At 51.7% G+C, this 13770-nt stretch overlaps 1 protein-coding gene across 2 annotated transcripts in view; it reads right to left on the reverse strand.

The window, feature by feature from the left end:
* Window positions 1-13770, reverse strand: part of AFAP1L2 (actin filament associated protein 1 like 2) — a 74934-nt gene that overhangs the window by 18430 nt on the left and 42734 nt on the right. Inside the window, exons 2-4 of one of the 2 annotated variants that reach the window (XM_087823969.1) lie at window positions 11791-11919; window positions 5671-5745; window positions 4228-4322 (exon numbers count right to left, since the gene is read on the reverse strand). In XM_087823969.1, the coding sequence (XP_087680095.1) occupies window positions 4228-4322; window positions 5671-5745; window positions 11791-11919 (299 nt within the window). Of the gene's footprint in view, window positions 1-4227; window positions 4323-5670; window positions 5746-11790; window positions 11924-13770 lie in introns of those variants that run through there. The other variant, XM_087823968.1, reaches the window with a different exon arrangement.

Here is a 13770-nt window from a genome sequence, read left to right on the forward strand (position 1 = left end):
ACACCAAGAGAGCTGATCCGAGTCCCAGGGGCAGGCTCTGAGCAGCTTTGCCCCCAGCAAGTGCAGGAAGGAACGTAATAATCTCATTTCCTAAGCAGACCGGCTGCTGCACTGGGCTGGCAGGTGCGGCTGCCGAAGGGGTTCAGCTGTGAGCGGCCCCTCCAGCTGGGCCCCTTCCTCAAGGCTCGGGCCTGCAACACAGTGTACACCATCCGTAGCCGCTAGTGGGTGACCTTTCACCTTCGCTGCCACAAGCCTGGCCAGATGTCTCTGCTCCTCTCGGTCATTCCTGGTCCCTTGGTCAGGCTGCTCAAGAGACACAGCTGTGGTCCTCTGAGAGCCCACGTCTCTGAGGGGAGTGTCCCCTCACCTGGTGAGAGGGGGGTCGTATGTGCAGAGAGGCTCCAAGCACCCCAGATCCGGCACCAGTCCAGATCTGTGATGGGAGCTCATCCTGGCTCATCATAACTGCGTGGGCGGCACCGAGCGGTCTGCGGGATCGCGCACCAGGGAGGGTTCTGTACAAGCCTCTCACTATAAACCGCCTGTAACTGGATGTATAGGGGGAGAGGTGGTGCAGACGGGGCGGTGGCAGGAATCCGAGCTCGGGGGCTAGGATCTGAATCCTGACACTGGCATAGCTGAGCTGAGTGACTCTGGGCCACTTACTCAACCTCTCTGGGTCTCAGTTCCTCCACTGTAAAATGGGGGGAGAGAGTAGAAACCCCTCTCAGAGGGCGCCACTGTGAGGATTAAACTGGGCTCGGCATTATTACTCAATAAATATTAGCCTTTATTAACCTAAAAAATAAAACATAAAAGTATCAATCAAAGGGAGCAAAGTTGCCTGTACACGTCTGATGGCAGAAGAACAGATATACCCTGGGAGACACGCAGCAATCGCTGGGCTTGGCCAGGCTGATACCAAGCTCTGTCTTCAAAGAAGACAGTCCCTATTCCGGCCGGGTGGATGAGTTGGTTGGAGCAGTGTCCTGTACACCAAAAAAGGTTGCTGGTTCAATTCCCAGTCAGGGCACATATGGGAGGCAACCAATTGATGTTTCTCTCTCACATCGATATTTCTCTCTCTCCCTTCCTCTCTCTCTCTAAAATCAATAAACATATCCTCGAGTGAGTATTAAAGAAGACAGTCCCTGCTCTTAAGCCTGCCCGGCAAAAGATAAGGCCCTGGGTCAAGTTAAAAGATAAAATAATTTACATAACTCCAAAGAGAGCCCCTTTATTACACTGACACAGTGGCCTATATCAGAGGTCAAAAGAGCAAGAGATCCTCGTCTCCCAGGGTTGGGAATAAAGAACTATTCTTTTAATTATCATCATAATCATCGTTATGAAGATTATGAATATTAAATGAAGATGCGGAAGAGATGTGACTTCAAAACCTGCCTGAAGGTTCACAGGAAGGGACAGGGAAGAAAAACACCCAGTTCAGTATGATTTGCCAGCGGTTGGCAAACTTTTTCGGTAAAGGGCCAAACAGTAAGTACTCTTGGGATCTGCAGGCCGTACAGGATCTCTGATCTCAGCTAGTCCCGTCAGCTGACGCAGTGCAAGAGCATCCACAGATGACACAAAGCTCAGCGTGGCTGGGCTCCAATAACACTCGCCTTACAGAAAAGCAGGTGGCTGAGGATTTGGCCAGGGGGCCGTCATTCGCCAATTCTGATTGAGATAAGAACTGAAGATAAGGCGTGGCCCAGATGACCTGGAGTGGCCCAGATGACCTGAGGTGGCCCTGAAGTTCTGAGCAACCAGCCCCAGAGAGCACTGTGGAAGGTTCCTAGGTGGGGCTGGTGGATCTGGCCAGTCCCAGCTCCCCAGACTGACCGTGGCCATGTCCTTTGTGCAGTTGGCTGATTCCCCGACAGGAGCTCACTTAAGACCAACAGCAACGCGTGTTCAGGCCTCTAAGGGGGGACGGGGTGGAGAAGGCCGTGCTGGCCAGAAGCATCAACAGTGCCAACGCACATCTGTTCTCCTGCGGTGATCACAGCACCTGGCAGTGCAGCCAGTGGCCTGGAAGTGCCACAGCTGCTTGAGTCACTGGTCACACCCACAAGGTTGCTCCAGACCCCTGGCTGACCCTTCCACTGCCAGTCAGGTCTGCTGTCCACTAACTCTGGGGGGAATGGAGGGGGACCCAAGCCACCAGAGAGAGAAACAGGACATCCTGAGCCCAAGACAGAGGCTATGCTCCTGGCCCAGCCACAGGCAATGGAGGACCCCAAACCCCAGGCGGACATCCAGCTTCTGCTGCAGCCACTAGCAGGCCTGGGGCCAGACACGCCACCACAGCACCCTGAAGCTCTGGGGTCAGTGTGGGGAGGGGTGAGGCTTTCTCCGTCTGAAGGAGTGAGGTCACAGGGTCACTCCAGGCTCAAGTTCCCAAACTGCTGCTGCTGCTCAGGTCCTCTTCCCGCCCCCTGCCTCCTTCCTGCCGAGACAGAAGACACAGCTGTTCCCCACTCTGCCCTGACACCATTCCTCTGGGTGCCTTGGACTAAGAGTTATGGCCTCTTGAGCTAGACTTGGCCGGAGAGGAGGCCTGAGGGAGCGCAGACGTGTGCGTGCGCGTGTGTGCATCCAGGACGGGGAGAAACCCCAGATGACGCCAGCCACCTCCTTTCTCACCTCACATCCAGAAGCTCCCTGGGGTTGGGGTGGATGCCCAGGACAGAACTGGGACAGACCTAGAAGAGGGAGCTGCACTCAGCACCCATTGGCCTTCTCAGCAGAGAAATTCCACAGGCGGGGGACTGTAAGGTCAGCGGCTTTGCTGGAAATCTCCCCCGGGCCTGGAGCATGTGCACAGGAATAATTACCACACGTCAGAGGCCACCCTGGGACTGTGTTATTCTTGGGTGGTGATATTTTCCCCAACTCCGGTACTAGGTTTCTCTCCAACACCCACAGAGCCTCTCCTGGCCCCAAGCAGCCCTGCCTGGCTCGCAGGCCCTGCTTCTCACATCCTGGAGCCCGCAGGCCTCTGGACCCATGCTCCAGATGACTGGCGAAGGAAGAGTAAAAGCCAGCCCAGAACCTCCGGGCTGCTGGGACCCGTGCAACCTGACTGGTTTATAGCTACAGCCTGGTCCCAGGCCCTGGGCCTCTCAGCCCACCATGCATAAAACATCAACACTACTGCTTACCTCACTGAATACTAACACAGTATGCCACGCACAGCCTTAGCCCACTGCATAAGAAAATCTCGTGGAGAGAGGTTTACATTCCTTTCATTTAAACACCAGGAAGCAAGAGCCAGAGACCTGAGTAACTTGCTCAAGGTCAACTGGCAGAGCTGGGGTCTGAACCCAGGCCTATGATTCCATAATTCCATCCATCATCCTCCCTCCTTCCGTCCGTCCATTCATCCATCCATCCATCCATGTATGTGTGGCTCACTGTGTGTGGACATGGGACATCAAACACTAAACAAGAGACAGTCCGTGGCCTCTGGAGCTTATATCTGGCCTGAGAAGCACATAAGCACATAATACACAAGGTCATTTCACTGGTGGCAGGTGCCATGGAGATGGTAATGGGACAGTGGGACAGACAGTAACTGGGGCAGGATGGAGGTGGGATGCCTGATGTTGGCAGATTGGGGAAAGTCTGTCTGAGAACATCTAAGAGGCAAGAAGGCAGCAATCATTGAAGATCCAGGCCCAGGAGGTGCAAAGTCCCTGAGGCAGGACTGACCATGGGGCACAATCCCAGTGAGGAGCACAAGCAAGGAGGCTGGAGATGCAGCTGGGCCACACCTGGTAGGCCCTGGGGCCACGTTAAGAAAAGTGGATTTTTTCCCTAAGTTCAATGAGAGCCACTGGCTAATTCCAAGCAGGAAGTGCAATGTGATGGGATGTACAATCTTGAAAGCTCGCTGTGGCCTGAGCTGGTGACCACAGCTGGACATGGCCCCACATGGTGCTGAGAAAGAGCCTGTCGTGGCCTCAGACATATCGTGGCACTTGCTAAAGGTGATCTCCCTCGTCTCCTACTTCCACAACCCTTAGCATCCGAGCACTGTGGTCCTGAGCAAATGACATCACGTGTGGACACGCTTACTTTTGCTCTCTCTCCTTGCTCCATGCCCTACACACAGTAGGTACCCAGAAAATGCCAGACATTGGATGGATACTTGTGAAAACAGCTGGAAGTTCATCGGGCCCAAAGCAGGGAAATCAGGGGTCCTGGACCCACACTTACCATCTTGGGGGGTGGGAGATCCGGGAGACCCTTCTGGGGGGCCATGGCGTGCTGGCGGGGCTCCCCGTTGGCCAGTGGGCTCTGCTCCTCGGGCGCTGTGGGCAGCAAGCAGAAGGCTCAGTGAGGGGCGCCCAGCCTCCAGGCAGGCCCTCTCTGCCCAGGACTGTCCGGGCACATGTGCCATGAGGTCTATTTGAGCAGGTGTTAATTACCAGGCAGCCGGCCCCTGGAGCCAACGTTGTTTTTCCTCTGAGAATAGGGGGCAGCGGTGCCCCCGCCACAGAACCCTCAGGGGGAGCTGGCTGGGGTTTCTGGCAGGCTCCGCACCCTCTCCTCCACCTGCCCCATGTCAAAAATGGCCTAGCCACAGAGCTTTAGCGAGCAGAGGAGCTGCCCTGTGGTCACTATATTAAGCCACTCTCAGCTCTGACCCTGTGATTACGGCTCTTTCCTTCCCCCAATTTAGCCAGAAGGTCAAGGGCCCCGGGCAGTGGCTGCTTCCACATGAACGGGTTCTGCTGAGCCCCAGGCTTGGCGATGGGGCAGGAGGTGGAAAAGCCACACTGCAGAACTTGACCACCAACCCTCCGTGTGCTTCTAAGGGAAAGGCACCCAAGGCTCTTCCATGTCGGACCATTTCGGCCAGTGGCCCAGGCAGCCCTGGGACAGACAGGCGCAGGCAGATCCAACCTAGAGGCTTTGGTGGCTGATGTTTTGAAGTCAAGGTTTTAACAGGATGGAGGGCTTTGGGGTGCTGGGTTTCCACCTCTCTCTAAGCCTCCGCATTTGAGTAACAGGGAGTTGGGAGACGGGGCTTCTGATCTTCCCTTTCCCACAACTAGGCAGCCTGCAAACCTCTGGGTCTCCCAGCTCTATTCCTGAGGTTCTCAGAGAAAAGTAGTGAGTAGAACTGAGCAGGGACTAAGGCAGCATGGAAGACACGCTATGTTCTTCCAATGGGAGGTAAACCATTCTGCCAAGGAGAGCGCCTTTGAAAAAACCTTTACTATTAAGGCAGTTGCTGACATCACCATTTCCTCCCCCAGGGCCTGCCCCGCCCCCCCGACACACACATAAAATCCAGGCTTCTATCAAAGGACACGAAGCTGGAACCGTGGGATCAGCACCATCCACAGCTGCTTTCTTAAAACATCTGAATTATGACTTCCTATTCCTGGGCCAATGCTGGGAAAAGCTGAGAGATTTTAGGAACAGATTCCTTATCCATGAGGGGGATGTAAGACCTTTAAGAGGGAAGGAGATGGCCCGATGAAACATCCCAAAATACATCAACCCAAAATACCATCCACCAAAATGTGACTTCCAGAAATATCCCCACCAAGCCTGTCTGTGGTGCTTGGCTGGGAGGGTGGAGGGCTGGGGCAGGACCAAGGCTCATACCTTCCCCTCTCCTGGGAGATGGCCCCTGCCCCAGCCCCGTACCTTTGTCTTGGGACTCGGCATTCTGTTGCTTGTTGACAGTCACTTTGTTCATATAAATGTATTCCTCATCAGAACCTGCAGAGGAGGGTGGGAGACACAGCTTCGTGTGATTCCATGAAGGGAAAGGGCTTCCAGAGAGAAACAATGTCCCCTAGAGACACTGTCATCTGCTTGGGTTCCAGGAAAGACACACAACATTTTGAGTTGACCAAAAGAGTCCAACATAGAGCTGGCAGATATCCAAAAAAAGAAATGCCATGTTGCTGACTGTTGGTTTAGAGTTAGCATACAGAAGTCTCAAAGGGAAAGGACTCGCTCCTCAAAGATTTGCCTCGTACTCCACCAAGGAGAGATTTCTCTGGGTTGCCTAGCATTCCATTGAAATTGTAAAACATTTCCTATCAGTCATTCTCACTTTAGTCTGAGTTACTGGCAAGGGCTAATCAAAGCAATGTTTATATATAAGATAGGTCACATTGAGGATCGGAAAGTTCACCTCCCTGGCCTCTAGGTGGGGTGCCATAGTAGGGGCCTGAGAAACCCAAATCATGAGCTCTGGGTTTTGAGGGGTGAGTGTGCTGGGAATTGGCACTGGAGCACTTCCAGCCACCTGCTCTACCCCGGAGATTGTACCTGGCAGCGGCACATCCCTTCGCCTCCTTTAGAATAATTTCTGTGCAGGTTGTCGCTTTCCCAGTGCCTGCCTGGGCAGAGAAAGGCTAATCTCTTAACACTTGCTCAGCTGCTAATGCCAAGGCCCTTTTCTCCAGGTGCCTGCAGAGGAAGCTCATCCTAGTGTTTCTCCTCTTACGAACCCTCCCGAATTTCTTTCAAGGCCCTTAATTTGAATTTCCTAGAAACCTGTGGCTGATAAATTCCAGTGGCTGGAGAGTGTGTTACCGAGCCAAGGAACCCAATTCAATCCCCTGCAAAGGAGGCTGTTCAGCGCCAGTCAGTTCCCCACCGCAGGCCACATAAACTACAGCCAAGAGGCCTACAAAAAAGAGTCCCAAGAACTCAGGAGCAAGAGAAGGGTACAACTGGGTGAGTCCCCCACCATCAGCCCATGGGATCGCCAGCTCAGTGCCCAGCCCTGCCAGGACCAGTCAGTGACAACATCCCTGTCTCCCAAGGGCTGCAGCAATTCATGGAGGCTACTATGAGGTGCAAACACAGCGAGCCACACCTGGCCTATCTCCACCTACTGAGACCCAGAGGGGCTGGGTCAGTACCTTCTCCAGAGCACGTGCACGGGGAAGGTGCTCTGCAGGGGGAGGCCGGAGGTGCTCTGCCGTTAAGAGCGCAATTCTGGGTGAAACACCTAACCTACGTGCACTTGGTTTCCTTGTCTGCATTGTATGGAAAAAAACAATCACGATGAAATATTGCCTGTTCCTACCTACCTGTTAAGTGTTCAAGAGTACAAAACTCAAGTATCAGGACGTTCGAGAAAGTAAGGTAATCATATAACTAACAAAGATTAAAAATGATGGCCTAAGACCCGGGCACTAACTCACAGTCCCAATAAGGGGAAAATGGTGAAACAAACCACGGTACATCAACGTACACAGCAGCACGTCGCCTGTAGCAATAAACACTTACTGAGGAGTGTATGAATCGGCACAACCATTTGGAAGGGATTTTGAGGGACAGTTTAATTGTAAGTGTTCATATTCTTCTTTCTTTTTTTTTAATCCTACCAAGGATATTTCTTCCAGTGCTTTTCAGAGAATGGAGGTGTGGGGAGGGGGGAGAAGGAGAGAGGGAAGGAAGGGAGAGAGGGGGGGAGGGAAGGGGGAGAGGGAGGGAGAAACATCAATTGGTTGCCTCCCACACACACCCCAACCTGGGCAGGGGAATCAAACCTGCAACCGAGGTATGTGCCCATGGCCTGAATCAAGCCCGGGACCCTATGGTCTATGGGCCGATGCTCTAACCACTGAGAAAAACTGGCCAGGGCAGTGGTCTTATTCTTTGACCCAGCATTTCCAATGCCAGAAATTTCTCCTGAAGATAAAGTCCAGCATGTAAACAGAATTTTATTTGAGGATGTCCACTGCAATACTGTATAAGGTTTCTTTAAAATAAAACAAAACTTCGATGTTCACTAACAGGAGACCATTGGAACAGTCTTGTTCATCGATGACACTACGCAAGAATGAAAAAAAAAGTATCTCTATGTCCACTGTTTACAGAGACAGCCAAGACTCACAGTGAAATGGAGGCATCACATTTCACAACAAAGCAGAAAAGGTATGTGAACTGTCAACAGGTGGAAATGGGTACATGGAGCGATTATAAATGTAAAAATACTGTAAAGCGGGGCACAGAGGCAAACCACAGCCACCCAAGGATACTCAGATGACCCCAATAAAGATCAAAAAGGAATCTAAGGAACATAAATCATGTCTAATGTTCCTTTTACATTTCTTTCTTCCTTCGTATTGTTGACTACGCCCACACTCTCATACAAAAAAATAAAAGGAAAGGTATTGTTATTGTTTTAACTGTTGGCATTCTGAGCAGGTGCTTCCTCCCTAAAGGGAGATTTGTAAGCTACAGAGAAAACTCGCATTGGCCACCCCAAGGGCTACCTGTCTCCCATCTCAGGCTCTCTGAAGGCTGTGGTCCACTAGGTTTTTATTCTCAGAGGGCTGCTAATCCAGTACCTACGAGGTGGGTAAGGAGGAGGCTCCCAGGACCACCTGCAATCCCAGGAAAAGCCCAGTGGATGTGGAGCTCAAAGGGGAGGCTGCTGAGCTGTCCCGTGGCCGAGGCAGCAGCCCGGGGAGGGAGGGCTCTCTCATTCATTTCCAGATGTGCACTGAGCACCAGCACTATACTAGGTGCTGGGGATACAACACAGAACAAACTAGACATTGTCTCTGCCTTCAGGAACCCACCGATCTGGGGGTTGGGGGGAGCAGACCCAAATGGAAGAGTCACACAGGTGTATGGAGCTAACAGGAGCCAAAGGTGTGGTTGGAAAGCAGTGCCCACCCTGCCCTGAGCCAGTGTGAGATGCCCGGGGGAAAGATCGTGCCTGCAGAGGGTAGTCCTTCCCTGGGAGCTGGGTGAAGGGTGGGGAGGAGAGACATGGACCCTCTTTGCTATGGCGGGATGGACAGAACATCTGAAGCTCTTCCCAGTAGAGGGGCAGCCCCTGAAACTTTCCTTGAGTCCCTGAGCAGGATATTGAGGGTCCCTGGGGCCCTCACTGGTGAAGGCAGGAACAATAGGCCCCAGTACATAGACATAACCATCCAGACAAAAAGCAAAGTTAGTAGAGAATTTGTGTTACAGTAAAAAAAAACACAAAAGATGAAAAAACTTAAATGGAAAATTCCATTTGAAAAGTGTAAAACCCATGAGAAACAACAGCTCAGCCAGTGTAGACCACAGGCTGTCTCAAAGTGATCGGCCCCCTCTACCTCCAAGCCCATCGGGCTGAGCTGCTTTTCTGGGGGGAACACGGTGAGGCTGAGAGGAAGAGAGGCGCTCTAATTCCTGGGGCTTTGGATTCTGTCCTGTGCGGTACAGATTAATCTGACACACTGGAGTTTGAGGAGAGCACAGTGGTTAGGTACACCCGCCCAAGCCCTGCTCTGGCCCCTGTGGCGATGTGCCTCAAGCAAGTGACTTCCCAAGCCTCGGTTCCCTTGTTGGGAGGATGGGGATGACAACTCTCACTGGCTTGGGGTGAGAATTGGATGACACAGACCATGTCACTTCATACACTAAGCACAGCGCTGGGACACGGTAAATGCACAAATAATGTCAGCTGCCATCAGGAGAATGCTGAGGGGGTCAAAAGGGAAGTTCTCAAACAGTGGCTATTAATAAGTGGATTGTCAACCTTAAGAACAGAAGCGACAACCACAGGCCTCGGTGAGGCCGTGCACATGTATTATTAGCGCTCTGGGTGGCCTCTCGGGGTGATTCACACTGGGAAGCCCACTGACCAGTTCTCAGCAGCCTCCTGCAGGCCTGCAAGCTGCAGACACCAGGGGTGGAGACACACAGAGACCAAATGGGAAACAAAGGTCATCCTGCAGCAAGGGCCATCGCACGGTAAACCCAGACGGGGACCCCACCCGGGGGCTCTGACAGAGTGGTCAGAGCCAAGCACCATGGTTCAGACCCCCTGACAGAGGTGTCTTCCAATTCCCAGCAGAGGTTCTTTATTCCCGAATATTCTCAGGGCAGGGCACACGGCTGACGGGCTGGGGAGTGAGCTGTGTAAGGGATCCGCTGATGGGCCCTATGGGGGTGACTCACGCCTCTCTAACACACCGGCTTTGTAGTGCGGCCTTCCCACCTGCCATTCCCACCTTTGATAGGCCAGCCGACGCTCACTACAAAGCCAGGAGGGGCCTGGGAACCGGGGGCGGGCCTGGAGCTGAAAGACCAAGGGGCTCAAGGAAAACGCCTCTGATGACAGGCTAGGGGAGCCGGGATTATCTCACCAGAAGACAAGGCTGAGGGCACATAGCAACATGTTCGGCTTTACGACTGTTACTCAGAGGCTAGAAATGAGTTCCACCGGGAACAAAGACAGGAAAAGGGACCTTGACAGGTAGCCTGGCAGGTCCAGGCTGGACGCAGGGAGCGTTTCCTGACCGCGATGGCCAGAGCAGGTGCACTCCCCTTGCCTGGCACGGAGCAAGGCTGCTCCTGCAGAGAGGCAGATGGACAACATGCCCTCTGATCGTCCCTGCCTGTCCCCAGGCCTCGCCTCCAATTCTCAAACACCCGAGATAAAAATAAACTCAGCTCAACTGTGATGACTTCACAAGGCTTTGCTATAAAGAAAAAAAAAACCTGAATGTGCTAGAAATGACACCATATGTCCACAGGAAGACTCGTCCGAGAATGTTCAGAGCAACCTTATTTTGTAAGTCTCAATGTGTGACAAACTGAACTTCCACCAAGTGAATGGAGCAGCAGATTGCGCATGTCCGCAGAAGGAAACGCTACTCGGCAATAAAAGGAAGACACCACCGACACGTCCCACAGTGTGGCTGAATCTCCTGAGCGAGAGGCCGGACGTGACGTACACACTGTACGATTCCATTCACACGAAGCTCACGGGCAGGCCACGCTGACCTGTGGTGGGAAAAATCCGAACAATGGTGCCACGGTGGGAGGGTGGGAGGAATTCCCTGAGAAGGGGCATGAAAGAACTTTCCGGGCTGATAGAAATAGTCTATGCCTTGTTTAGGGTGGTAGGTACACAGGGAGTACACAATTGTCAAAACTCACTGAACTGCAGACTTAAGGTCTGTGTGTACTCGACTGTGTATAAAACTTACCTCAGTAAAAAAGAAAAAACTATGAACTCAGCATCCTGCGATTTACAAATTCTTAACACTGTATCTTCCCTTTTTTTCTTGGGCTGTGTGACACTGGGCAAGTTACTTAAACTCTCCGGGCCCCAGTTTCCTCCTCTGTCATCACAGCTCCAACCTCACAGGGCTGTCTTGAAGATGAAACAAGTTAATACGTGTGTGAGTGGGAAACGCTCCATTAAGCCTCAGTTATTATTATGTTTGTTATCCCTTCTCTACTTTCAACCAGTAAGGAAAAGTGCTTCAAAAACACTGTGTTGAAAACCTCACTCATGGGCTGATGTGTTGAATAGTTAGAGATTTCTGGGCTTCCATTCAAGTCACATCCTTCCTACGCTATTGTTATGGGCTGAACTGTGTTCCTTCAAAATTCACATGTTAAATCCTAGCCCTCAGTAGCTCAGAGTATGACTGTATTTGGAAAAGGGGTCTTAAAATAGGTGATTTATGCTAAATGAGGCCATTGGAGTGGGCCCTCACCCAATATGGCCTTTGTCCTTACCAGAAGGGAGATCTGGACACAGACAAGCACAGAGGGAAGATGGTGTAAAGACCCAAGGTGCAGACAGCCGTCTACAAGCCAAGGAGAGAGGCCTCTGAAGCAAACAAACCTGAGACACATTGATCTCAGATTTTTGGTCTCCAGGACTATAAGAAAATAAGTGTCTGTTAAGTCACCCAGTCTGTGAAACCTCCCTATGGTAGCCTTTGTCAATGCAATGGTCTGTCCATTTCCATAGGGACCTCTCCCAGGCCCCTGGACCACACTTACTGCTGCTTTTGATGTACAGCCGAAGGAGCTCAGCCAGACCACTCTTCTTTTCTGCGGCTGTGCTGCTTAGGTTCTCCTGGTCCAGGACCTTGAGGAAGTCTTCCAGCTCTGTCAGCAGCTGCTCCAGGGCTGGAGACAGAGAACAGAAGAAACTTTTACAGTGGCCGCCTTCTTAAAAGCCTAGCTCAGACACCCCTCCAACCCTGCAGCATCCCACCACAAGCTCCCCAGTCTCGAGGGGAGGGGTTTGGGGTGAGGCCAGGCAACACGTGGGAGGCCCAGCCAAAATGCAGGAGGCCCAGTGCCAGGGTCTCAGGGAGAGGAAAACAGGCCCTCGGCTTCGAGGTAAACAACCTTGGCCAAAGACACAGGTCTACCATTTGCTAGAGTGACAGTGGCCGAGATGGCCCAAAGCAAGCCCAGAAGGCCATCAGAGTCTGGGAACAGGATTTTCTTCCTTGATAAAGGTCAATCAAAATAGCTCAGCATCTAGGGAATTTGAACACAGATCAAACCCACAACCATCAAAAGAAGTGCTATGACTGACCAGTTGTCCATTCTTTCTCCAAGGGTGAGGAAACACAGAATCACTCCAAGGAGATGAAAAAGTGATCAATTTGCCTTGCAGACATATGGATGACTCATCAAAAGACACGCTTAAGCAAATAAAACCACTCCCTGAGTTTCTTCAGTGATTGAGCCACCTCAATTGCTACCAAGTCCAGCATCTCTCCCAAGAAGGGCCCTGGTCCCATGGATCCAGTTACCAAATGTGTCTCTCTCAAGGGCCACTGCCACAGAAGCACTTGTCAATTTCCCAGCCAGAACCACCTTGCAGAAATGCTAGTGCAGAGGGCAATAGTCTAGGAGCAGAGCAATCATCAGTATTGATATTATCATTAGTGTCCTAGATCTCTACTAAGAACACAGCACAGAGGGAAGATGTTGCATTTACTGATGGGTTCATCACCTTGGCTCTCCCTGCCTGCACGGTCCCCAGAATATGCTCATTAATGGCAGCCAGATCCTTGAGGGTCTAAACAGTGCTTTCTGACCATTGGAATCACCTGGAGAGTTTGAAAAAATCCTGACACCCAAACCCACCCCAGATTAATGAGTAGAATCTCTGGGAGTAGAACCCAGTGGTCAATAATTCTTGAACCTCTGCAAATAATTGCAATGTTGTAGCCAACTGAGAACCCCAGGTCTAAACCCAGTGCCAACTGAGAACCACTTACTGCAAAATTAAAAAGCAGAGTCAAGACAGCCTGCCCTTCGCAAGCTCATGAACAAGACAAGGCCAGCACAGGTGAGGCAATTTAGAGACCAAGGCATACCACCCAAACTTCGAGAGTCAACCACAGGATACCAGCTTCAAGTGTGATAGGAGATCAGACAAGAACATGACTGACCCTAGGCCTGGAGGGCTTCTGGGAAGAGGAGGTGGTAGGGTAAGGCCTTAGGTTATTTTTTGTTTTGGTTTGGTTTGACGCAGCTATTCATGAGTTTCCTGTTGAGCTTAAAGAAGCTGAACCAGGGAAAATAAAGGGTAAATTTGAACACTACGACCCTGAGCCTTGAACTACAGTGCAGAAGGAAAAGTGAAAGGGCCTGCAAGGGCAATGAGGGTCTCGGCTGCATTTTTCCTGACCTTCTGAACTTCTTGAAGCTGTTCTACTCCCGTTGCTTCTGAAAAAAATAAAAAATAAGGGCTCCAAAACTGAAAGTGTCTCACTTCCACATCCTCAGCTATTCCCAAAAGCTGCGTGATTCCTGGAAAACAGCCTTTGTTTATCTTCACATCAGCAAATGTGTACTAAGCCAAAGGGTGAAGAGTGCTGTGCCTGGCCCTGGTGGGACAGATGCGACCCAGATGGGGTGCCCGGCCCTTCCGGGGGCCCCATGTCTGCAGAAAGGGGCCCAGTGAACACACAGGGGGAGAACGGAAGTAACTGAGGGCTGTCTCCAGGGTTCAGGGAT

The sequence above is a fragment of the Miniopterus natalensis genome, chromosome 14, assembly GCF_054644295.1.
Source record: "Miniopterus natalensis isolate mMinNat1 chromosome 14, mMinNat1.hap1, whole genome shotgun sequence".
NCBI lineage: Eukaryota > Metazoa > Chordata > Mammalia > Chiroptera > Miniopteridae > Miniopterus > Miniopterus natalensis.